Source organism: Micromesistius poutassou (genome assembly GCF_964030765.1).
Source record: "Micromesistius poutassou genome assembly, chromosome: 9".
In the NCBI taxonomy this organism is placed as follows: Eukaryota; Metazoa; Chordata; class Actinopteri; order Gadiformes; family Gadidae; genus Micromesistius; species Micromesistius poutassou.
In genome coordinates, this window is record NC_140279.1 from 4,889,195 (window position 1) to 4,917,077 (window position 27,883).

The window sequence follows — 27,883 nt, forward strand, 5'->3', positions numbered from 1 at the left end:
TCTCTTCATCAAGGTGGATGATCTCAGCCAGACAGACCCCCACACACACACACACACACACACTTCAAGAACGAGATGTTGCATCTGGTTTTGTATGTGTCTAAGGCTGCCTGAAAACATTGTATATTCATGAGCTGACTTTTTAAACCTCAAGTGTGTCTCAGGTCTCAAATGAGTATTATTTTTAAACACATTTGTGTTCCTGCACAGGTGTGGGGGTGTGCAAACGGGGTGGAAATCGGAGGAAGAGGAGAAGACACGAAGAACAGTTGACGGTGAGATTGAGAGCGAGAAGAAGTGAAAGATGAGTGCAAAGATGAGAAAAAACCAACATTGATGGAGTGATGGAGAAAAACGAAAAACAAGAGAGGGAAACACACCAGATCCCACAGAAGGATGGCTGTGACAAAAAGATAGAGAGAGAGAGAGAGAGAGAGAGAGAGAGAGAGAGAGAACATAGATAGAGAGTGTGTCTGTTTCGTGGCTTTGAATAAAAGGAGCAGTTAAAGATGAGTTCCTGGCTGAATTTAAAACAGCTCCCAACAGCTCAGCCTGAACAGCTAAAACAAGACAGACATACACACGAGTATTACAGCTTTAAATACACCATGAATACAAAAAAGTTAAGCTTTCACACTTATAAAATAACAAAAAAATAATGTCATACCCATATGGTGTCTCTCCACGCATGAATTGCTGGTACACACGCTGAACACATATCTGAAGTCACATTTAAATTACAATGAAACAAATCACTCTATGTATTTGTATAGGTAGCCATCAATGTTGGTTTAGTATTTGTGGTAAATTGAAATCCAATATATCTGATTGGGCACGTGGTTTGGGTGTCATATTAATAAACCAACGTCATACCGGATGGTGCCTTTACATTTTCCTTATGAAAGATATTACTTTGCTCTGTGAAGTGAACACTCGCTCAAACACCTTTCAGAGGAAGGGATTCTTTACATCCTATTCATTATGGCTCCATGCTCAGAGCTTGCCGTTGTATCGTAATCATAGAAACTCATACCACTGTGTGTGGGCTCGGATGACTAAGATTAAACAAAAAGAAAATTTGGCAATCGGAGAAAGAGCTAAACTAAGAGGAAGGGGGCATTCGATGGCAATCGATCTGAAAGCATGAAAGACTACAGGCTAAAGTGCTTGCTTGCCTATTGACTACTAAAAGACCACTAAAAAAATAGGTAAAGGTTTCATTGCACATACAGTATATTTGGCTCAACCATCACACAGCACCGGATTGAATGGATCTGCTCTATGTTACATGTATCTTTTGTATGTTTTCATTGAATGTACATTCACACACTGGACAGTGTTGAAGAGGTGGCAGAATCGTGAAGAGGTTTACTGGTCGGTGTCCTCCAGTAAGATGCCTTGATCCCTACTTGCCCACCGTGAGTCCCATGAGATAGAGGTGTCAGCAAAAAAAAAATCCACTAAAAGCTCTACCACCACGCATTGGTAGACAGAGTGGCTAGCTGGGCACTTCCTCTGCTGCCAGCGATGTGGAGAAAGGTATTGTGTACCACCAGGGACCCCCGAACCGTTCACCCTGCTGCTGTAGTACACAATGCGTACAAACCAGCAGCCTCACGGACAGCCATTCCCCTCACCAACCTCTCAGGAAAAATAACCGCTGGAGAGCGGACACACATTCAAGCGGTCAGACATAGGGTGACTAGGTCTGGCCGATCAGAATATAGCCAGCCAACAGACGTTCAGCACAAAGTTCAGCACTTTTAACTTGTAAAACATCTGTTGAGGTTTAGAAATGAAGACAAGCCGGTGACGTTTCCGTCGGTTTTAGAGCGTCACACAAACGTGTAATCTGATTGGACGCGCTTCAACAGGTCAACCTGGCTGGAAATTGCTTGAACTTTGAGCGCAGCATCAAGGGTGGATAATCTGAGGTGACCGCTATGCCAAGGGTACAATCCACGCTAGGTTGGGCTTTCACAGTCAATTCCATGGGAATACACCGGCAACATCAATGCTGAAAGTTCATCGTGTGTTGAGTCATACACCACTTTACACTTATGGGTCTCTGTGTTTATAAAACATTTAGTGCCAGTTAGCAGCGTCAGTCCTTTGTTATCAAAGGCCGTCAGCACCACCATTGTAAAGCATTCATTATCTACCAATGTTATGCCAATAAGCCACTGCTCACAATAGTGGCTAATTTGACGGCCTTCTGAATTGACAGCATACTTTATAATCATACATTATAAAACGGGTGGCTTAAATCAAGCGATCTGATTGGTTCCCAACTGTTGTATATTGAGCGTATACACACAGCTATGACGCCCGTTCAGTTTACGGAGTTCAGTATCACTCCGCGCCTAACTCTAACTGTTGTTTATGTATATATAAAAGCAGTGAAGGGGGTCGCTGCCCCTCCGCTGCGCGTCGGGACGGACAACGCCCCTTAACTGTGGTATAATGAGCGTATACCACAGCCTGTCGTGATCTATTGCTTAATTATAATACATATTCATCTTACATTATATTCAGATCAAAGGGGGCAAACATGCCAGATTCTACTGAGAATCTCACTGTGTGACTTTTCTTACTGCATCGTAAGAAAAGTTGAGGGAATAAAGGATCAGTGTGATAAAGTGTGGCCGTCAAGTCTCCCATTTCATTAAAGAAAACAAAAAGAAGTGTGGCCCTATTGACCGACAAAGGGCTTTCGCCACGATACATCAAAGAAATCACCCGGTTGCATTAGTAAACAGAGCGAAGGGATGAATTCCATTGTATGGATTGCTTTCCTCCCCTGTGCCCGTACATCCATATGTTTTACTCTTTCCCCTGTGCCCACACATCCATATGTTTTACTCTTTCCCCTGTGCCCGTACATCCATATGTTTTACTCTTTCCCCTGTGCCCACACATCCATATGTTTTACTCTTTCCCCTGTGCCCACACATCCATATGTATTACTCTTTCCCCTGTGCCCGCACATCCATGTTTTAGTCTTCCAGATTGCTTTATTCCCTCATATTGTTTTGTTATAGTCAACCGCTCTTCAAGATGTTTGTAGTTATTTTCTGTTTCCCATTCTCACCTTTTCTCCCTTCCCTGCATATGAGCACCCCATCAGCCTTCAACTGATCCTCCGCTAGCTCCTCTATTTCCTTCCCTGTGTGTGTGTGTGTGTGTCTTCTTTCGTCTCGTTCTTTCTTGATCCCACCCGACCATTGTCTCCTGCTGCCATTACTTCTACATCACTACCCTCTTGGCCCAAAATGTTTCCTTCCATCCGCCAGGAAGAAGCACACCGGGACAAAATGCACGCCTCCTTAGCTGGTCAGTGGCGAGGTAAAAAGGACCCCTAGAGAAATTGCCTGGAAACACCCACTGAAAACAAACACACACTATCTCCACAGTCTGACACACACAGAGGAGCACACACACACACACACACACACACACACACACACACACACACACACACACACACACACACACACACACGCGCGCTATTCCAGAAGTACACAGCCCTGGCGGAAATGGGTTATGATCGGAAACCTATGAGCATCCCCACATACGGACACAAATGCAAAAAACCCAGACACGCGTGCACAAAGACTCAAATGTGCATTTTGATATTCAGCTCTCGCTCATGGTTTGGTCCTCTTCATCATAGTCCAGCTTGGGGTTCATGTGCTCAGGATCAGGCCAGAGCGGATGGTGTTTTCGAGCACCACAACAAAAAAGCCTTCCTACCAGCCAGGGAGTGTGCGCTGCTGATAAGGATAGACGTTTTCTCTCTTTTTCTTTTTTTTTTCAAATGACATTTTCTACTCCAGTGAAATAATTCGCAATCCCTTCCCAGACTCATCCTTTTCTCTCCCTTAGTTCTTCATTCTACACTTAATCAGCTTATGTGTATGTGTCCCTGGGTGTGCCCCTTTCCGTTGTGCGCTTTCCGTTTGTGTGGCTGGGTTTTGAGGGGGTTTCCTATTGTAAACATTCAAATCCTACCTTCTGCGATGTCACTGATTGGGTGTGTTGAGGTACTATCGCACACACACACACACACACACACACACACACACACACACACACACACACACACACACACACACACACACACACACACACACACACACACACACACACACACGTTAAATTACACACAAGTTACACACACAAGTTAAGGCCATTGACAGAATCAAAACTGTTTATACTTGTTTTGTATTATTGTTGTTACTAGTGTTTGCTTTTTATGTTTATGTTTTAAGCTCAAGGTGGCATTTGTAGTCTCAAATCAACACTATCAAATTGTATTATAAGCAGAACTGTATTCCTGTACTACTCACCACATTTGAAGATAGACGTTGAAGTGGATTACATTACCTTGCCGACATTGCAACTAGGCATTTTTTCAGTTAACAGTGATGTTTTTTTCCAAAGTAAAAAGACAAGGCTACTCCTTCTAAGGGAATAAAAGCCGTGTTTCCTTTTTATAACTCCAGGGCACTGTTCCAGAAAGATTAGATTGGCTTTGACCTGGATAGGTTCTGTTGGAGGGTGTTTGTTCACCACAGACTTTTAAAGCGGCCATTAATTAAACTGTGAAAAGGTGATTGATTATAGATTGCCAACATATTGCAACAGAGAGCTTTACATATTCCAAGAAGCCCTTCATGGTTCCCTACAGCTGGCCATAAGTGGCACACAACAATCCCAGCACATTGCTTACCACAAAGAATCAGGGAGCATATAATCTTAACAACAATTATGTTTAGAAAATTTCCTTGAAAAAAGTAAAACTCCTTGCACTGCAATGCAGGGACACTTATGGATGCAATTTTTGCCAGCATTTGCCTCTTATCTGTTAAAAAACCTTGGTAGGCACTAGTAGCCTATGCAGAGAGATAAGTAAGAGCAACTTAAGAAAGGGAGATATTGCTGTAAAATGTTTCATTGTGCAAAACTAATTAGAAACTAACTAATTTGCTTGCACACAGGAGCAGTGTTTCCCCCAGCGTTGTATGGTAAGGCGGCCGCCTTAACAACACTAGGGCCCCGCCTTGACTACCAATGTACTGTATATACAATGTACTGTATATATATATATATATATACACTGTATATATTTATATATATTTTTTATTATTACTATGCATAAACAAAGTACAAAACTCTCATAGGGAAAGAAAACGTACTTCCATCAGGTACAAAATTTATAGATAAATAATGCATTGGTAATACTGTTTACAACAATAGTCGTGCCAATAAAGCTTTTTGAATGGAATTGAAACGGCGGCATCTGGTGGTTGTAGATACAGCCACGCAGGATAGCATGCACGAATGCTTCTTGTTAGCTGTGCCACAAATAAGAAGATCCATTTGTATTCAAATAAACAGTTGTTTATTTCATTAGTGCGGATTGGCATCTTTGAGCAAAATACTGGCTAATTTTTTCACCACGGTGCTATGCGCCGCGCCTCCTCGCACTGGGCAGCGACCACCTTGACTAAGACATTTCCTGGGGGAAACACTGCAAGAGGCATACAAGTTAAGTGAGTAACAACAGAGTAGACTGACCAACGCAACTGGAGGTCTCTCTCGGACGTGTTTTGGAACAACAGTGATAATCTGTGCCATTGAAGTAAAGAGTCTATTTCTGTTGATTGTTTGACAGAACAACACACACAACGTGACTCCATTGGTAACAAAATCAACTGTTGAGACTGTCGGTGTCATTTGCTGAAAAGCTATTTCAACATAAAGGTGTTGCCCACTGTTGTACAAGAAACAAGGTCACTATGAAAAGAAAGAAAGGACAGGATAATTTTAGGTCAGAATGCTACTTTGTGATCTTGGTTTCATTGTTGTATTTCTGACATAACAGCACTGTAAGGAAGAACGGTTGGAAGAACGGTGAGTAAGCATCAGGTGTTGTCAGTCACTTATAACCTCCCCCTTATAAAAATAGCAGCATCTGGACGCTAGGCAGAGAGAGAGAGAGACAGAGGCCAGAGAGAGCACGACCACAATGCTTGCCAGATGAACAAATCATCCGGATGATAGCCATTATCATAAGTGATCGTGTTGGGTTTGTTGCAAGATAAATAACCTGACCCTCAGGCTGCCAAACAAAAAGGACCTGTGCTTGTCTCTCCACTACAGGTACTGTACATGACTTGTTTGTTCTCCCATTCTTGTCAAGTCTTGGCTCGCTTTTTAGGTCTCTCACCATGTCTTGTCTCTCTGTGTCTGGATCCCCAGGCACACCTTGTTCTTTATCGTCAATCTTTTGACGATATCTTATTCTTGTCTCTCTCGATATGTATCTGTCTTGATCTCCCCCATGTCTCTCTTTATTAATGTGTTTGTCTCTTCATTTTAATGCTTCTCTCTGTATCCCCATTTCTTGTCTCTCTGTAGCTGTGGGTCTTTCTGTCTCTCCTCATGTCTTTTTTCTTAAGTATCCCACTCTGCCTATCGTCTGTCTCTTTTTGTGTGTTTGTCTGTCTCTCCCCATGCATGTCCTCTTGTTTTGTCTCCTTGTTGCATCCTTCTCAGTCTCTCTATATGTAGTCATCTCTCTCTCTCTCTCTCTCTCTCTCCCCCCCCCCCCCCCCCCACCCCCCCCCCCCCCCATGTCCCACCTCTACATGCCTTGGGTTTTTTCATTGATTTCCGTCTGCTCCTCCAACCACCCCTACACCCTGCTGGGCAAGTCACCTCCCCCCCTCTACCTTACCGGCCCCCTTCCTGTGATTTGACTTTGAGGCACCCACAAAGAAGTCCTTAAGTAGTATCTAACAATGTCCATGTTTACCTCTTGGAGGCAGATTACCTTTGTGTGATGTTGTCTGGAAAAGCAATGCAAAACTAGACGATTTGCAAACCAAAAAAAGATTAAAATGGTGGTTAATTGCTGTGGAATTGCACAGTAATTAATCATTGTGACAAAACGCTGCAGTTGTCACACCGCAGTTTTGCATAATTCAACCAAGGTAAAAAAGGAAATGATTTAGATGAATGAATGGTTTCTCCTTAAGCCAGTTGGATGCAAATAGCTTGATTCATAGTTATTATCAAGCAGACATCAGTGGAAACCAGCATAGCACACAACCCCTGGGTTGGTTGATATTTATACTATTTATTGTTAGTATTCTAATAGCTGTTCCTTCTCACTTGGATTAAGTTCAGCAAATGTGGATCATTTATTTCATGATGGCATTCATATATGTAATATTGGTATTATAACAGGTATTATAACAGGGGATGGGAATTGTAACTGTAGGGAAGTGTTGTTCTATCATGCTCTGTGTTTCACCAACAACAAAGGACATATGCACTAGTAGTAACATAGCATCATTATCATTACCTGCATATGATACACATGCACTACATTCTAAATAAAAATACATAAAATGGTACAAATTGAAAGACAAAAACGATTTCATGTATAAAACAGTAACCTATCGTGCAAGGTTGCAGCGTCAGTCCCAGGCTCTTTAAAATCACAAACCACGTGATGTAAGCACACTGTTGGCCCAAATAAATAGTGTCTAGATTTCTTTATACTGAAGCCGAGCTGAAGTACCAAACTCTTGTTCAAGAACAAACCTGCCTGATATCCCTAGTGGTAAGACGACCACATCGACTGAATCCCAAATGAACACGCGCCCTTCCATTTCTGTAGTAGATCCATTCTGAAGAGGCTTTGAGTCTATACTGTTGGCCATATTATGCAAATATGAGTATATATGATGACAATACAATGTATTTTACATTGTATTGTATTTTAATGATTAACTCAACTTTGTCTGTGTAGTCCTATACACACACACACACACACACACACACACACACACACACAATATGGCCCCCATGCAGTGGGACATTCATGGAACTTAGTCTTCTGAAGCCAAATGCAATGTTGCAAGCTATCCACTTTCAATTACGCTCTGCCGTATCCTGCATACATTCTTGTACACACACACACACACACACACACACACACACACACACACACACACACACACACACACACACACACACACACACACACACACACACACACACACACACACACACATCAACCTGTGGGTTGAATGGATGGTGAACCATCAGTAAATTATTTAAGAGAACAAACTGAAATGTACCAAGGACAAACCAGAAGCCAGACTGCATCTCTACTGCTATCCGGACCACAAGGATGCCGTGTGGACACAAACCCAGAAACATGTGTTCTCTACTGTGAGCAGGAGTCCAATTGCTCCAGGCAATTTCCCAGAAATCCAGCCACAACACCACCACCCCCCAGCAACATTTAACAGGACAAAGTTGCTAATGCCACACGCTAACAGCTGTATCGATCAGAGCGACACAGATGTGGAGGCAAAGTAATTACCTGTGCACTTTGGACCCCTGGGAGGTGTTTAGTGTGTGTGTGTGTGTATATGTGTGTGTGTGTGTGTGTGTGTGTGTGTGTGTGTGTGTGTGTGTGTGTGTGTGTGTGTGTGTGTGTGTGTGTGTGTGTGTGTGCGCAATATGTGTGTACAAGAATGTATGCAGGATACGGCAGAGCGTAATTGAAAGTGGATAGCTTGCAACATTGCATTCGGCTTCAGAAGACTAAGTTCCATGAATGTCCCACTGCATGGGGGCCATATTCCCAGCCTTGGTAATTACCAGACTGACATCGTTGAGGACATAGGCATGAACTCTAGAAGGCAGGCACCCCAGGGCTACAAAGCCACACAAAGTGGGTATTAACTGGGGAATACTTTGATTAATGTGTTATAGATGTAAGACTTACTAGGAAAAAATAGGAAACAAAAGCGGCTGATTTATCTGTGTGCCAGACTCTGCCCAATCTGAAAGCAACATATGCAGCTATGTAGATATAACTAATAATTTGCCCGTAAATGTTAAACTACTATCAGAGGGAGGGAGGGTGCTTCTCTGTTTTGAAGTGAGATGAATGGGGCCTCAGCAGGAGCAAATAAGAAACCCAAAGACTGTGCAACATTTTATTTACCATGTAATACTTTGCAAACAAACATATTTTTGTTCCGTCGACATGGCCACATAATGATGAAGAATTAGTTTGTATTAATGATCTGTGTAGGATTCCGAAATTAATTAAGTCAGAACAACAAATCACACTCGTGCAACATGTGATTCGTCACACTCGTGGACTTAACACTGAGTGGCAGAGGCTGGAGGGAAATTTCAATTCATGACGTAATTCAATGTTACGGCCATTAGCACTACATTATACAATATAGTCTTGGCAACAGTAGGAATGTATGCCCCACACACATCCGGATTCAGATGAATTACCCTCATGCCTAATTTGCACTGAGCTGTGCAAAATGGCTCAAGGATATTATGTTTTTGTTTTGCCACTGCATTGATGTCAGTGCAAATGGTTACACTAGGGAGTTTTCTGTTGGAGAAAATAAAAGTAATTCCTTTGATTAATGACTGCAAAACTTCATCGTCATTTCTGGTATCAAAACTATAATCTACAGTGTATATATATAGCAAAACTAAAAAAAACTTTCTAGAAGCTGCCTTTGCATGTCATCACATCACAGTATCATATGCATCGTCAAACACATACACAGAATCCAGCACACCCACAAACACACACAGGGTTTTCATGTATGGCTTGTCACATCTAGACGCAGTGGTGGTGTGGAATAACTGATGTGTGTGTGACAACAGGAATACTAAATGAAAGGAAAGGAAGGAGAGAAGCTGAGGGGTAAAGACAGGGTGAAATAGAGTAAATGTAAAATGTTGACACTTGCCAGTTCACCAAACAAACACACAGACTATAGATCACTGGTTCCCGTTCTTTGACTTTAGGTGCACCATTACATTTTCATCAAGACCTTTTGCAAACCTCAAATGCAGACGGTACACAAATAAATAAATACACTTGCAGTGGCTGAGCAAAGAATGCCAGAGCCCCCTTCATACACAATTATTACTGCAAGAAGGCCATGGCCAGTGGGAAACAGTGGAAATAAAATCCAGCCGTGCTGCTTATGCCCCGAGTGTGTTTATTTAGCAAAAGCAATTTAACACAAAAGACTATTGAAAACATTACAATGGAAAATCGATGATGGAATGCACAAAGCAAAACCATTTCTGAAATAATAAGTGATATCAGAACGTATGATATATTTATCTTCAAATATCGATAATATGTATTTTTCAGTACCCTCCAGTACCATCAACAATAGTACGTGCACCACCGGTTGAAAAACACTGTCCTAGATTGGGAAATAGGAAAGGAAAGAAAGTCCATAACATGTTTAGCTGTTATTAGAATATTATTAATAAAAAACATACAACTGTAATAGGTTTAATGATCACTGGTCACTGCTTAATCCCAGGCTACCGTAAACCCCAGGATAGCCCAGGGCATACTTGACCAAGTGTTCTACGGGCTACACTGGGCTGAACGTTTATACATATAGGGCCCTATCTTGCGCCTGGCGCAATTGACTTTCTACACCGACACAAGTGTCGTTACTAGTTTGCACCCGGCGCAAAGCTGATTTTCCCCCGCAGCAACCAGGCGCCACTACACTTGCCCCTGGAGAGGCGTGTCGGCGAAAAGCAGGTGCGTGTTCCGGCGCAAATGATACTTGGTCCTATTTTAGTGATCTAAAAAATGTGCCAATGCAATTGCGCCACTGACCGAAAAATACCTGGTCTATAGTGGATAGCGCAGTTGTTGTTGCTATTTTGACGTGTCATGGGAGGTCGGAACTACAACATAGCCTACGCTTACACACACATAGGGTATACACAGCACAAACATGCAAACTATTAACCTGATTTAAATATTATGATGTCAAAGATTATTCATACGTGTGAAACTGCATAGAAATAGCGGGTGGATTGTGGAAGCATTTTTTTCAATAGGGCTGCATGAATGAACATGAATGAAGTATAGTAGGCTATGGCATGCATTAAAATAATAATAATAACAATAATACATTCGAGCAAAGTATATTCCAGGCTTCCAAAACAAAATCTAATTTTAGGGTAAATGGTTGGTTAAATTATTTGGGAAAGAACAGCTGATACAGCGGTAAGTTGTACTTTTAAATCAATGCATCTGCAAACACTGTACAGCAAACACATATGTTCTTGACACAGACATTGTGTACAAGCCCATTACTTTTAGGATTGATGAGTAGGCTATTTGATCGTGAGAAAACATAGTTTTACTGCGAGTGAGTGTTTAAAAGAATGAATGAATGCGGGTGATGCTTGGTGCGCGTGTGTGTGCGCACCCATCTGTTTAAACACACGCAAATGTTACGCCCAAAACACACCTACAGGTTTCATCCCAAACCATTTTAGATTTGCGCTGGGCGCAAAGCTCATTTATCTCGCCACCATAATAGCAACAGCGCTGTAGAACCGCCCACAAAGTACTTTGACTTTGCGCCTTGACGTCTGCGTTTTAGACCGTCTAACTAGGGCCCATGGTCACAAGGCCCAAGCTACAAACATTCTAGCAATTCTAACTCATCCCGTTAACAGTGTTAACTACTAGGAGTGATTCCAATAGGGCATGAGGAATATTTTTTATGAGATAGAGGTAGCTTGGCAGAGACTAGTGCAGAGAGAGACCATGTTATGCAGGTATGCCTTTCTGGTCTGAATACAATCAACCATGTTTTGTAGGTTCACCGGCCACTAATAGTACATCACTTTGGGAAGAGCTCCCTCTGTCCCATAAAACTAGCTTGTCATCTGACCAAAAATAATATTTTCCGGAGAAGATTGGGATGCTCTGAAACAAATAAGAACCGTGGCAAATGTTTATTTTAACACCTGCAATTCTAGATCTTCACTAGAAAGGGGGAGGGCAAGTCTGTTTCTGAAATTTGACAGGCTAAGGTGTTAACTGAAAAACAAACATTTTATATTAATATTGTAAATATATCGTAAATAAAAAAATGTCAGGGGCACACAACACAGGATCTGAGATATATAGTAGCAGGTCATCTTTATATAAGGTAACTCTGTATTCCATTGAAGTATTGTTTGGTTTGGCGCATGATAGACAGCAGTTTGATGGCCACGGAAAGTACAAGCGCAAGCAAAAAATATGGAAAATCAACTCAGAACACTCGAACACAGTCTCCGCATCCAAGGACACCACTACCTTGGGAGTCACCAACGATGCGGAGGAGGGGGTGATTAGAAGGAGTTTGTGTATATTGGTTAAAGAATGACTACGCCTAATGAAGCCTGATTGATACATAGATATGTTCTTTATAACAGTGTCTAACCAAGTGGCAAGGAACTTGGCTAATATATTTGTATCTCAGTTTCAAAGTGATATTGGCCTGTAGGAACTGCAAATATATGAATCAGTTATTAATAAAAGTTTTATCGTAGCTTCTGTGAGTGTATTTGGCAAGGGCCCCATGACTTAGGGAGTCAACATTCCAAGGAGGTTTTCCTAATTTGTGAATCCAATTGCTGCATATGAGATGGCGACTTCAAGGGTCTCACACAGCTCTTCCTTTTTATTATGATCTATGGATGGGTCATCTAATTCATGGAAAGCATATCTGAATCATAGAAATTTCAATACCATGTTTTATAAGCATTATTTATTTCAACAAGGTCAACTGTAAGCAGTCTTCCCTTTATGTGGGATAGGTTTTGGATGCAGATCTACACTAGCCTGGCTTGAAGCAAAAGCTGTTCTGTTTTGCATGTTAATAGGTTTTATTGCATTTATAAACCTAGTCTGAATTCATACAGTTCAGGTGAAGGTCAGATGGAAAGGTTTGCGACTTGTTTAATTATTGAATCTATGAGTTGTTCCTGTCTTAGCTTTCTGGCTTTGTTACATGTTACAGTGTATTTCATTTCTCCACTAATTATAACCTTGAGCGTCTCCAATAATAAGTGTTTTCAGAAAATTGTCCATAGCCGTGGATAGGGGTGAAAGGTATGAAAAATGTGTCTTGAGCAGGATATCAAACCACTAAGGATTTATGCAACCAACCTTGTTAATAAATGGTGACAAATTCTGAGCCATTTTAGATGGAGACAATGACATGGAGCTTAAACAATCTAGGGCCGGATCCATAACACAGTTCAAGTCCCCACCAAAGATGAGAGGATAATGAGAGTTGAGGTTTGTTAACCTCATCCCAGTTAGGAACATATACACCATCAACTCCATCAACTCCATAACTGGAATATGAGCCAGACACTATAATAAATCGTCCTTGAGGGTAAGAGATGGACTTTTGTATGAATTAATATTGGTGTTTCTCTTGCCTTAGTATTACAATTTGAATGACTTGTCCTACCCATGACTTTCTGAGTTTGTTATGATCCTCTGTTATTATGAAAAATATTGTTTCCAGTGGGAATGCTACTCCTTGTTTAGTAATAGTTTTAAAGGTGAGCATATATTTTAGCCTGTTTGACTGGTCTCTGCAATCCTCAAACTTTGGATCTAAATACAGGATTGTGTTGAATGGGCTGTGACTTAAAACATTGTTTTCCAGACTAATGCATTAATAGTATGGCTTATTAGATGGAAGAATATTCATTTATCCGCAAAATGAAATACTATCAAACATAACAAAACAAAACACAAAATAATCCTGACAGGATGCTATTTTCTTATGTTGCCCCACCAACTAAGGCAAACTGTGTCTCCCAATGGACCATTCTACCTGTCCCTAACCTAAGGTAACCTCCAAATTACCTTTGTGTCGTGCAGTTTTACTATAAATCAATCAACATCCCCCCCACCCCTTAAGAAAAATAAAGAGGGTATGTATGCTTGTGTGTGTATTTGACCACACAGCTCCAGACACTATTCTACACCTGAGTGATTGATCACATTGATCAAAAAAATGTGCGCTTCTTCTGGTGTCTCAAAGAGATTTTCTTCTCCACTGAGGTGGGCCAGGCACATCTGTGTTCGCTGTCTTCACCGCCCTAGTAGCTGACTTGCCAGCAGCTTGGCTTGTGTGGTGGGAGCTTGTGTGTTGGCTTACCCCTGGAGTTTAAACAGAACTTTCATCAATACGGGAATTTAGGGCCTCCGATGTATGTCTCTCGCCTACATCGGTCAAACCCAAAGTGAGAACACTTTGTTAGCTCTGGGCTATACCCCATCTTAGCCCAAGCGTTATCTAAAAGTAAGCCCAGGCCTACATTTAGCCTTGGGCTAACCATAGTGTGAAAGCCCCAAAAATTGTTTTGGGATCAATTCATCTCTCAAACAGTTGTAGTTGTAGCTTTTCTAGCATTACAAGTAGCGAACAACCAATCTGTGTGTACCCAAAGGCAAACAAACAATCCAAGCATTTGATTTCCTCCTGTTGCTTGGTTTACTTAGTTCTGTACTCCCATTTCCCAAAACCTCTCAACCGTTAACTTAACAAAATAAGTTTTAGCAAAAGTACTATGTTTTTTTTTTACTTTGACATAGTCAGGTGAACTATCAAACATCAGAGAGTGGATAGACACAGTCCTGAGCTGACATGCGATAATAAATAGGAGCTGACACATGTCACGCTCGCACCAAAGCCGCCACAGCTTGTTTGGATCCGCCTTGACGTGTGACCCCAGTCTAAACCTTTCTCCTCTGCCACCAGCCGTACTCTCAGATGCAAACACGTGCACTGTAAGTGTTGTCTAAAGAAATGAAAATATGTTCGGCACAAATGCACGCAGCACTGCGGAAAATACAATTACACAAAAGTTGTAAGGCTTTCGACTGTCCTCAGAGGCAAAAGCAAGGTCACCACAGAGTCATATATTCATGCTTCAAAGGGTTATCAATACACATGTATGTTTGGATCAATGCTACGACAAGTTTAATTTGGTGTGGCTTAAGTTGTCTGTTAGAAGTACAATGCCTGATAAAACATAATTCAGAATAATTGATCCTTGAGTATCGCAAGGCCAGGTCATACGTCATATTTTAAATCAATCGGATTATCAAATAAGTAGGATGGACTGCTTGAATTCAGAGTCCTTACTACCAAGTTTGTTGATAGTGTACAACGGCTATATGCAACAAACATGTGCTCAGATCACAGCCCTCAACCTGCCCTGAAGGACTGGAATGCACACAACACACCACTGGCCCAAAACATTAAAGCACAGAGGTGCAATTTGAGTTGGTTAGATGCCCCCGCATGTTTGTTCCTCATTTGTCGGAACTTGTTTATAATGGTGTTCAAATGTTTGGCTTGTCTAAATGTTTTGCTTGTCAAAATCACTTATGAACAATTTCCATATTCCTAATAAATAATGCATTTACTAGATGCATGTTTGTGTGTGCGAGCGAGCATGGGTGACATTTTGGTAATTTAATTATGAAGGAAAAACATTAATTTGCCATTTCTTCTTGCATATTTTAGTCTTATAGGAGCACTTTGAAAGAGGAGCTATAGTAAATTAAATCAGACAATGGGTAAAAGGAGCAAAGTCTCAGGAGCATCGTTTATGGTGACAATACTCAATCTGGTTTGCAAGTTGTGAAAAAAACATCAAACATTTGCTGAATATTACAACGGTTTAATTAAGTGTTTTTCAGAAGTTGTAGATTGTGATTGTTACAAAAAGTGTATGAAGCAGTACTCCCTTGTTTTACCAATAAACCACGCGTGGCGGTTCCGCTTTAACAGTCCTTATATCGCCAGAAACATGCAAGACGAATGCAGCATCTAGCATTAAACCTGATACACGTAAAAAGCAATACATTCATAACCCATCCCACGATGGCGCTCTAATCCATCATGGTGAATTAGAATATGCGACACGGGCAATTTATATGTTATATGAGCAGCTGAATTTAATACGATGTCCACCTGCCAAAGATCAGGGGGAATCAAGACATTAAAAGTCAAGGACATCCTCAGATAATTCATTAATAAATGGGAGGATGGGGGCGGGAGGATCTCCTGTATGAATGCCTCAAGGTCTTCAATGTGAATGATATATTGCTGAATGGGCCAGTGTGTAGTCAATTAAACTAATATCACAGGCCGGCTTTTCTGTTTTTTTATATCTCACCGTTAATCAGAGTCGATAGGATGACTGGCTTAACAAATTTATGACACGCTGGTAATTCTTTACCGCGTTCTGTACCAAGCGACGGTAACCCTCGGTGAAAAAGATGAATTGCATAATTTTGGGACGGGAATGAATCAATTAGAGCTGTGCATTTTCATATCTCTCACTCTTATTTAAGTAGTAGAGGCTGATTGCGAAATGTCTGACACTGATTTATTTTTCAACCATGTGCTTGTGTGTTTATGCATGTGCATGCGTGGGTTCTGAGCAGTAACTTAAGTCCTGCAGTCATTAGTCATCTTAATGCCACAGGAAGCAGGGGCCTCCTGCCCTTTACATTACATTACGAAGCCCTTCTATTTCTATGTCATTACATTCTGAGTGGGACGAGTGTGTGATGAGTGTGTCGCACAGTCAATTATAATCAACCACTTAGAGTGAGTGATGTAATGGGAACATCAACCTATTCTTTGTCTCGTCTCTTTAATTAATAACACTACACTTTGGTTTTTACTATCAATTCTACATCTCCAGTCTCAATCCAAGTATGTGTGGTAAATAATAATTATTCAGCTTGCACAGCTTTTGCAATCAGGGGCCTAAGAGCAATGTGAATTAGACTTAAGAATCCATTAAAGAGCAAATGCCACGCTTGGCTACTTTCTAATATAAGAGAATGTTGTTTTATACAAAATAATGTTGTTTTTATAAATAACAAAATATTTTTAGATTTTATGTCATTGGTCCAATGAACATATACATGGTATGAATGTAGTTCCTCAAAAGGATCTCAGTGGTTTCTTCATCTCCATATTAAGTATTTTGAGAAGTCAAGTTTTATTTCTTAAAAAAATATGAAGGATTGAATATTAATGAGTTTTGGCAATAAACTATTGCAAGGCGAATATTCAATTCCACCCTTTATGTGCAGAATATGGGTCGTTTCCACTGCTGGGGACATAAATCCTAAGCAATGTCAGCATCCATAATGCAAAATTGACATCTTCATTACTGTGTACAACAATGGTAACCGATGCTACGTTCACATTTTTGACACATCTATAATTATTTCGGATTGAAGTTTTGTGAACATCGCTGAAAACCATGAAATAATAATCAAATAATCCATATTCCACACATCATACCAATTCAATTCAGTTCCAGTGACCAGTGTCTGGAAAACTTGATAGCACAGGTGTGGATTGTTTTAGGAAAACTGGTACACTGGTAGATATACAGCAAACAGATATTTGGTAGAAACTGCCTTACTATTGCGCCCCCCCCCCTCCCCCCCCCCCCCCCCCCCATTCACTCTGGCTCCCTGTGGATTATCCAGCCGTTTCAGAGCAAGATGGGAAAAAAAATCAATGTGCACTACCAATTACAGCAACATGCTTAACGGGATGTCACCAAGTGGATTGAAGCAGAGACGATGGACCAAAACAATGAAAATGAAAAGCATATGCACAAAGTCCCGCAAAAGTGTGTGTGACATGGCAATTGGTTAATTTGTGTGGTTCATTACCCACTGAATGGCAAGAGAATAATAGAACTGCATATTATTAAAGTGGTCTGCAAGGCGATTCAAATCGTAACAGAAAGAGGGGTGTACAAATAAAGTTATTAGAAAGTAATTATAAACAATTTAATATTAAATAATGAAATGATTAGGTGAATAAAAAATGTTTTGTCATTACATTTAATGAGATGGAAGAAAAATAAATAAACACAATCATCAACAGTGTGAGGATGTGCGTTGACTGGTGATGAAGAGAAGTCCTTTCTGAACGCAGACTTGAGGAGGAGGAGTGGGTTTTTTGGTGCCTGCAGCGACTGACTTTATCTGTGTGTTCCCACCGTACCACAAATTAACTGAGGTGGCAGGGGTTAATACTCCATGGACCAATTCTGCCGCCGCAAATAAAGCTAATAAGGCAGGTACACACAGGCCCCATAAAGAAAATGGGCAAACACATGGAGACGGACAACCACACAAGGAGCCGTTCGTCTGTCATGAAATAATTGAATTACACCCCTGGCCTCCATGCCTTCCCCATTCACCGAGACAAAACAAAGACAATTTAGAAAAAGACAAACCAGTACATTCGGATGGTGACAGACGCAAGCCAACACACACACACACACACACACACACACACACACACACACACACACACACACACACACACACACACACACACACACACACACACACACACACACACACACACACACACACACACACGTCCAAGTCAAGTCTCAAGTCCTAACAGCACAATTGGACACGGATAAATAAACATGGACACTGATTCATTTTCAATCAGTGATGCAGAATCCAAATAAAACAATTTTGCCTGATTAATAAGAAGATTAATCGGGTGATTAATTAGAGATTGTTTAATTTGTTGTGTTAAACACGGTTATTAATTACAATTAAGAGAGAGTATGGCCAGATGAATCCAGAAGGCGTCAGTAATGCAGAAGCAACACTGCCTCGACGCCAGGGCCTGAAGTTAACTTTTTTCAGTGACCAACCATGGTGGCTGGGGGACATTTCACCAGTAACACCAGCGTCTTACCAGAAAAGGAAACAAAAATCGATGAAATACACCAGAAAGCAAGAGCATGGTTGTTGTTGAGATATGGGCCTACAGTTAAACATAGTAAAATAGTTTCCAGTTGAACGTCAATTTCAGAAGTTTGAATATAATGTTAACGACTATAATTATGTTAGTCCGGAAATGAGACATTTTATAACTGTGGTTGTATTTGCCTTTGTTCAATACATTCTACATATTTCAGTTTCGTTTTCTCTTTCAATAGAAGCGCTGTTGTAACGGTGGACTCGTACAGGTGAAACAAATTAAAAATCGCAATCGCAATCGCAATGCAAGGATATGGTTTGTGTGAGTGGATGCGGTGAATGTGTCTGTTGTTAGATTTGAGACTATATACTTCAGAGTCAAGAGAGAATAAAACAAAGTGCGATGTGAAAGAGGGTCAATCGATTGGTCAATAGAAGGGTGCCCAACTGAAGGAGAGTGAAAACCTGCTTATATAACCCCACCTTCAGTACCTCAATGTGGTCAATTAGGTCATTATATACTGAGGCCTCGCCCTGGGGGTCGTCACACTGTGCAGTGGAACAGAGAGAAACACCAATAACAGACATTCAAATGACAGTCCCTAAAAGGTTTAGAGGTTCAGCAGGTACCAGGTGGGATGGATCAACGTGTTGAGTTAGAAAGATATAAGATATTGGATATTCAACAGATATCCACAATCCGTAATAAAGCGATTGAAAGGGTCGAAGGGGTCATCAGGGGCAGTCTTGGGGGTCTAGAGGTGTTAACTGGCGGCCTGCCGAAATAACAGCTTTTAACAAACAAAGGGTCCAGTCCCAGCCTGTCTATAACAGCTTTTAACAAACAAAGGGTCCAGTCCCAGCCTGTCTATAACAGCTTTTAACAAACAAAGGGTCCAGTCCCAGCCTGTCTATAACAGCTTTTAACCAGGGAAAAAACTGAGGGCCGATCCCTGGTCCAGTCCCAACGTGTCTAGCGGGCTACCTGATTTGCATCAGAGTGGAGGCTGCAAAATTAGGAAAAACAACACACACACACACACACACACACACACACACACACACACACACACACACACACACACACACACACACACACACACACACACACACACACACACACACACACACACAATGAACTGATCTGTGCTTCTCTCAAAACTGCCTAGCCCTATGCTGGCTCTGACTGGTTACTCCCACAGAGAGAGGCTGAGAAACAGGGGTAGCTTACGGTCAAAGTTTTGAGCTACAGGGGCGGCTTACTCTTGGAATTAGGAGGTCAACTTGTCAAGTGATGAAATGAATGAAAAGAATGACAACTTTCTCTAAAGAGTCTCCCCCCAATCAGAAGAGTGACCGCCTTCACAGTTCGTTTCAAGATCCATGGGGAGGATTAATAAGAGACATGGCTCTTTTGGGATAGATTCACATGGAATCCATGTTAAAGAGGCTCTTAAAGAAAGGCAAGGCAGAAGAAAAGAGAGAAAGAAAACAGGAAAAAATGAAGAGGGAGAAAAAATGAACGACACACAAACAAGCTAAATAAAGATGGAAAAGAAGGGAAGAGGAAATCTGAGTTTCTTCCAGCCTTGCACATTGCGCCCTAGCTAGGCATGTGGCTTCTACATTATTTTCTTCCCCATGCCCTCTATGGCGCTAGGCATTTCCCTCGCCCTTAACCTTCCTGATATGTTCCCCTGTTTTCCCTCAATCCCTCGAAACGCGTCTCCTGGTTCCCACCCCGCCACGCCGCCTTTCACTCCCCGCCTCACTTTCATTACCATGCATTGCAAGAGCAAAATAACGGTAATGAAAATGTCCCTCTCCAGGATTTCTGTGACTGCGAGTGCTGTGATGTCTTTAACATTACAATAATTCCCATGTTACGGCTCGAGAACCTGCCTGTTTGTTCAACCTTTTGCATGATGTGGATATTTATCCATCCGGCGGGCATTATGGAATACCAAACACACTGTTACGGATACGCACGTCCGGGCGCTACGGTGTTATTCTGACAAGGGCTATGTTTCACATGTTCACATGCCACATCGAGCTGCAAACACACACACACACACACACACACACACACACACACACACACACACACACACACACACACACACACACACACACACACACACACTGGAAGGAATGAAAACCATATGCAAATCAAAACTTACATCCAAACAAACAGACACACATGCACACACACACAGTTTATTATGCAGTTCCCCCCCTCCCTCCTGCCACAGAAGGCAGATTGCAGCCACAGCGTTTCTGTTGAATACGCAAAACCATATTCCCAAAGCAATATTCGCCTCTATTTTATTCAAAAGCAATCAATCATCACGGTTAGAGGGAAAATAAATGCATTATGCTTCACTCACAATGCCACGTACGTGTTTTGTTACGATGATTTCTTTGCGGCCGAGACACATTTTGACTCTGTGTTTGGGCTCCGCAGCTGACGTGCTGTCGACTCCCCGAAGACCAAGAACAAGAGAGAGAGAAAGAGAGAGAGAGAGAGAGAGAGAGAGAGAGAGAGAGAGAGAGAGAGAGAGAGAGAGAGAGAGACTAGGAGTGAGGAGAGAGTGGAAGATCGGACAACGAGAAAATCGGAGACCAGGAAAGAAAGACAGAGAGAGAGAGAGAGAAACACAGAGAGAGAGACAGAGACAGAGACAGGGAGAGAGAGAGGGGAGAAAGAGAGACAGAGAGAGAGAGAGAGAGACATACAGAGACAGAGAAAGAGAGAGAGAGAGGGATGGAAAAGGAGAAGCAGGACGAACAATGTAACCTCGATCCTTGTGGTATCATCAGGCTTTTTGTCGTAGGTGAGGTAAGCGCTTGTGTGATAAGTCAGAGTGCAACTTGGCCACCTGGCAGCGGGGAGGCTGACTAGCTTACGCAGCACAGTGGAAACTATATCCGTCCCTGTATGTCCCAACAATGGAACCCCATTCACGCTTTACTAGATTATCATTATAACATCGTAATAAAAACTGGGTGTACACATACCTGGGTTCTAGCTGTGTGGAAGGTACGCATTTGCTGAATTTATTCCCTGTATCATGAGTCATTTCACGCCACTACAAATGCATGCCCGGTAAATGTGGTCCTCACAGTATACAGGCAGATGGCAATGCCCGGACTAAATCATTTATGAAATACGCAATGGGATTTCACTTTACTGACACTGGAGAAACCGAGGCAAGTGTCCCAACAGAATGCAAGCATATATCAAAGTAACACCAATGCTGAAGAATTCAGAAATGAAAAAGGAGCACGCATTGGCTCCAGGACATACGAAGATAACAGAGGGCTTTACAAACCACGCTGGGCACCGCCCCACAGCATGACATCATGTTGCGACAATCGAAGACAATACGGGGTCGCTGAAGCAGAGGGCTTAATGACCCGTGTAATGGTAAACCATATGGAATCTGGGGCTGGTTTGCTCCACTTACTGTACTGCTAGTGTGTGTTTGTGTTGCTGGTGCAGTGCCCGTGCAAAAACATGCCTGTTCAGAACGGGCCGATAGCCTGACCTACGGTTGTGCCGCTTGCAGGTTTCTCTGGAGAAGCTGATCAAAACAACCTCAACACTGCACCTTCTCGGGTTGCCTGAAGTCGTTCAGAACGGTTGTCGAGCAAAACCGAACAATAGACATTAATAAGGACATAAATGCATACATTAGAGAGACTATATATAGAGACTGCTTCAATTAAAGTTAGATACCTGTTGACTACTGACCGAGCTGTGCGGTTGTTCCTTATAGGACAATTGTTAATCCATTGTTATAAAGAGTTCCTTGGTCAGTTCTAAAACGTGTTGGTTGTAGCTAACATTTAAAACAGATGGCTTGAAACAAGACAAGAAAAAAGGGTGGTCTGATTTAGCAGAAAACCTCATGTATCTGGTGATGTGCTGATGTTTGCAAAGGTTTCAAAGGTTTTCAATTGTTAATCCATTTTTATAAACAGGAGTTCCGAGGTCAGTTCTAAAACGTGTTGCTTGTAGCTAACATTTAAAACAGATTTCTGGAAACAAGACAAGAAACAAGGGTGGTCTGATTTAGCAGGAAACCTCATGTATCTGGTCATGTGCTGAGGTTTTCAAAGGGAAGTTGTGATTTAACACACAACGGCAATTTCATTTGGCAATGTTCAGACGGTGAATGTATACCGGTAGCAGTGAGATTTAAATCATCTCTCCCATGATGTCCATAGGTTCTAACATAACTTGTTAGCACAGTGTGTTAGAGCAGTGTGTAATGGAACATTACACACTGCTGATCAACCACCTCTTACTTTTGACCTTCAAAATGGATGTGATACTTTTTCAATACCAATAAAAGGTGTGAAAAACATTTAATTATTTTTTTAAATAACTTGTGGAGTTACTGTGCACACGCAGACTTTCTTATAAACGTATTACAGACCAGGCCAGGGCAGGAGCAGGGGGGGAAAATAGTCTTCCAGGGATTTGAACTTAATCCAATTACTCATGGAAGAGGTATGTTTATTTCTTTCACACCCCTACCCTGCTTTGAAGTGCAAATGGGAAATAATAAAAATATTTGTAGGCATTACAGTTCTAGAAACATGAAAAAATACGAAAAAATAACAGAATATAATGTCTCGCTTAAATATATATATATATATATATATACAAACATGCATATCCCAATAGACAACTCTAACAATTTGTCCATCCTGCGTATTCAATCTAGGCTGTTTGTAAAGTCTCTATTGGACATTGTCAGGTCTCTATTGAACATTGTTCAACAAGTATATATTGAAAATTGTTTCTCAAGTATTTATTGGACATTTTTTGTTCACTATATATTGGAAATTGTTTGTCAAGTTGCTATTGGACATTGTTTGTCAAGTAGATTTTGGACATTCTTTGTAGTTCAAGTATTTATTGGACACTGTACACTCCTGAGAAGAGTTTGTCCATGGGTAAACATTGTTCCAGAAACTCAAATGGTAAATCCATTAACAAACACAATAATAAATACAAGCACATGTGCAGATGTACACTATTAAAAACACCAACATACACAAAATCAATTGGAGGTTTGTTGGCTATTGGTTTGATGTGGTTCCATCAAATATAAATATGTGCAAATAATAATAATATATAGCAGCACACGCACACAATAAAATGGAAGAAACCATGTCAACACCACGTCATCATTATGCGCATCACTATGAGCAGCACAAAGTAAAAGAGTGGGAGTTTGTGAAGATGAATTGAGTTGTATACTGGTTGTGCTAATCTCAGATTATTCCAGCATTAAATTGTGTTATACTTGCTACTTTTTTCAGATGCTATTTCTGTGCCTCCTGGCTTAATTTCCTGCAGATGTTTATCAACACTCTCTGTAAATCCTATGCGCGATTCCTGTATATGTAGCCAAAACAACGTTTCTTCACCATTACACGGATTACTCCCCCAGCAGGGGACAATTGTAAGCTTGAAAGGAGTTTGGATTGTGGTGAACCCCAGGAAATCCCAGCCCTGTAAAGACGTGTTATTTTCCAAAGATTACAGGATTTTTTGAATGGCGGTTTTGCATTTCAAGTGGTTAAGGAGAGGAAGCCTACCTCTGCAGGGTCTTAATCTTGTCAGCTGTGATCCCTTTAAGGAGATCCTCCAGCAGGTCTTTGCTGTCCGCAGGGAGGGCCAATGGACCACTGTCCGGGGAACGTGTGAATCGGCCAATCAGGAGCCCCGCAACAAAGAAACACGCCCCGGCCAGCAGGTACCTATCAGGAAATCCACCAATGAGAGTTCAGAGATGAAGAGAGAAGTCCAGTTTGTGTTGAATTGCTCAGTGTGAAACCATATCGGTTTCACACTGAGCACGGTCAGCCAAAACGGTCAGCCAAACTTAATTCATGAGCACCTTGCTACTTTATTATTTCCAAAAAATCTAGTAATTCACATGACTCGTATGACTATGATTGAAAACGGTAAGAAAAGGGAAATACATTATTCAGGTATCACACTCAATTATAATCAATCAAATCCATGTATTGCAACAGGTTGAGGAACATGATACCATGCTGCTTTCCTTATGGCTACTGTTCCCCACAGGAACGAATAGAAGCATATGCTGATACAAACTTTGAAATACTTATTCAATTACCTCTTCTCCTCACTTCCTGGGGCCTTCATAAAGGATAAGCGAAGATCAACATCTTTCCATCATATTTTACCGCCATGAACAAAAGCCAAAACATAAATCCCATAAATTCTAGGTATTCTACCTGTCATTTGTATCATGTTTTCAATTAAAGTAACAGGCTGCCATTTTGCTTTAATAAACAGCACAATCTGTTATCACAGTTATAACATAGCTAAAATGCTCAGGGATGCACACTCACAACTGAATGTGCCTGAAAATCACTACATTCCTGCCTTAACTGTTCACTATTCTGGAAATATCTGAAGTCTTTGACAAGCACAATGGGTTCTTGGTAAGAATGTTTGCCTTTCACTCGAAATGAAAATACATGTCGGCTTTGTAGAGAAGGATGACATTCAGAACCCCATGAATATGCTATTCACCCGCTTTGCACAAAAAGCTTTGACATAACCCTTTCCCAGTTCACTAGATTAAATTTTCTCTCCCATGTACGATCCACTAGCACTGATTGAAGCGTTGTGATTCTGGAGACGTTTGAAGAGTCGTCAAGGGCAATCTCTCACAATGAAGTTTAGGATATTTCCCAGCGCAATCACAGTCGAGAACGGTGATAAGACCCCAGAGGAGAAGTACCACACAAAGCACTCGACCACGTCTCCTTGGTAGGTCTCACCGGTGCTTATGCCGTGGTGGGTGTCAATAAGGTCAGCAATGTAAATGGCGTATGATGATCACATACTGGGCTGACACGAGGGTTACCTGGCCAAGGTGCAGTGCAGCCTCCGTTGGCCCTTGTGTCCGGGGCAGCGGGTGAAGTGGGAGATGTAATCAGGGTCCTCTTGGAGCCGCTCGAAACGGCCGTGAGGGGAGACGGACACGGAGGGCTGGATGGGCTCCATGAGGTCAGGGTCCGGGCTGGGGTTTGTGCAACCTGAAGACGATTGGGTTATATGTGCAAATAACATGGCCATCAATGTAAATGTCAATATGTCATGTCGTTTCTGACATGGAGAAGGTCACTGCTTGATGGCAAAAACCCTCAGGACGCGATGCTTCATTGCATTGTGTGCATTGACTAGGAAGGCATGACTATGTGACACACACAAGTACATTTTCACCTCCGCGGGTAGGGGTGGACTGCCAACACGATAGGAATGGCTTTTAGCTGGGAGTGCGGCAGGAGAAGGACATAGAGCAACATAGAACGAGATGGAAACATGAAAACATCTTCATGCTTTATAGTTCAGTTGAGGGCCTTACTATAACCTAAAAATAACTTAAAAACAGAATTACTAAAAGCCTTTTCGTTGCCAAAACTAAATCAATCAAAACTATGTTTTCCACAGGTTCTAAACTCCCTTCAGTCCATCTCTTGGGTGACAATCGTACTTGGCCCATTTGTTTTTGTCATATAAAAATATGAAATCTGATTTCTAATTAATTTTCCCCATTGGTGCTATCTAACACGCCTCTATCCAGGCATGACACTGTGGCACTGTGGCACCGTGGCATGTGTTTCAGCATCTGTGCATGCCATGCTCTGGAGACAAAAACAGGTGAATGGTGCTTCCTCCCACAGACATGGCGGTACCTGTCCTCTGGTGTTCAGCGTGCTGCAGCTGCATGCAGACCAGGCCTGGTTCAGGTTCCTGGAGGTCCCCCTCTTTATCCAGGCTCCAATCCAGACCCCCCAGGCCCTCGGAGCACTGCAGGACCTCCCCCCCAAGCGGGCGGCCCTGCCCGTCGTCCACCTTCCGGTACGCCATCATGTTGCCTGGACAGGACGGCACACACAGCGAGTTGTCCGTCACGACGAGGCCAGAAGGCTAATGTAGTCATTTTTTTCGTTTTGCCAAGTAACTGTGCAATAAGCGGGATAATGTATAGAACGTCGCCAGTCATTATCTAAAATAAGCCCCTTCAGGTCGAAGCAAGACACCACCGCTTCGCACGGTGTCCGGTTCGCCCTGTCGGAGCTTATTTCCCGATAATGACCGGTGTTCTATACATTATCCCTTACTTATAAACTACAATTTTTGCTGGAAAGAATTCCAGGCATTTCATAATAACTGACCAATCAGGGAGCGTCTTTGCTGATTGGTTGGGTGAATCCATCTCAACGGTCAATCTTATCCCTGTCTATCCCATGAGTGCACACAGTGGAGAAACATATTGAAGGCGGCAGCCGAGGGAGTAATATCCTTCTGCAAGCTCTCGACTCCCAAATCTTACCCCAGCAGCTTTAATGTCATGGTGGTAATTTGGTTTACCTGCTCCCCAAGAGTGATCATTATGAATCTCCTCAGTGTTTCAATATGTTTGGTTCAGTTCAACCAATGGGTGCCTTCTGATTCAAGATTTTTTTCTGCTTGTTCAAACTCCAATGAAAATTGCTCAATGATATCTTGTGAGATACATGTACTTTTTAATCATGATCATCCCACATCAATCCTCACGGACTGAAAGCCAGCAGTGTGGGTTGAAAAGCTACAAGCTGCTCAAAACCAATGGACCCCACTATGTATATCCACCCACATGCATATGATAATAGGACTGTGGCACGCTTGGAGGGGGCACATTCAACACTTTCATATCACTCAGTGGAGAACATGATGGCCTAATTGTGTATATGTAAGCATGTATACATGTATGCATTGTGTGTGTGAGACTCAATCCCAATAGTGATGTTTGCCCAAATGATGTACCCATGACTGAGAAGTTTGTGCATGCGTGCTTGTGTGTGTGTGTGTGTGTGTGTTTTTCTCCCAATAGCACGGTTCCCCAATGAGTTTATAGCAGATCTCAAAGAACATAATCAAAACTTTTTGTGGTCTGTGCGCTTGTCTGCATGTTTATGTGTGTGTATATGTGTGTGTGCGTCAGTGTGTGTCTGTGTTTGCGTGCATATACACACACATGTCTGAGGGTAGGGCTTAGCACATTTTTAAAGACAAGGCCGGTGTCTTTTGATCTCATCAAATTTAACCGTCCCTTTTTACACGCTAGTCCGATGGCCGATTCAATTGCCCAATTGATAAAGGTCAAAGATGACAAAAAA

General features: G+C 41.8%; 1 protein-coding gene across 1 annotated transcript in view; it reads right to left on the reverse strand.

The window, feature by feature from the left end:
• naaladl2 (N-acetylated alpha-linked acidic dipeptidase like 2) overlaps window positions 1–26,591 on the reverse strand; it is a gene marked incomplete at its 5' end in the record, with an annotated part of 152,218 nt that extends 125,627 nt beyond the window's left edge. The window contains 3 exons of the mRNA XM_084473538.1: window positions 24,281–24,442; window positions 25,585–25,756; window positions 26,417–26,591. Of these exons, the coding sequence (XP_084329664.1) occupies window positions 24,281–24,442; window positions 25,585–25,756; window positions 26,417–26,591 (509 nt within the window). The remainder of the gene's footprint in view (window positions 1–24,280; window positions 24,443–25,584; window positions 25,757–26,416) is intronic.
• Between the last annotated feature and the right edge of the window lie 1,292 nt (window positions 26,592–27,883).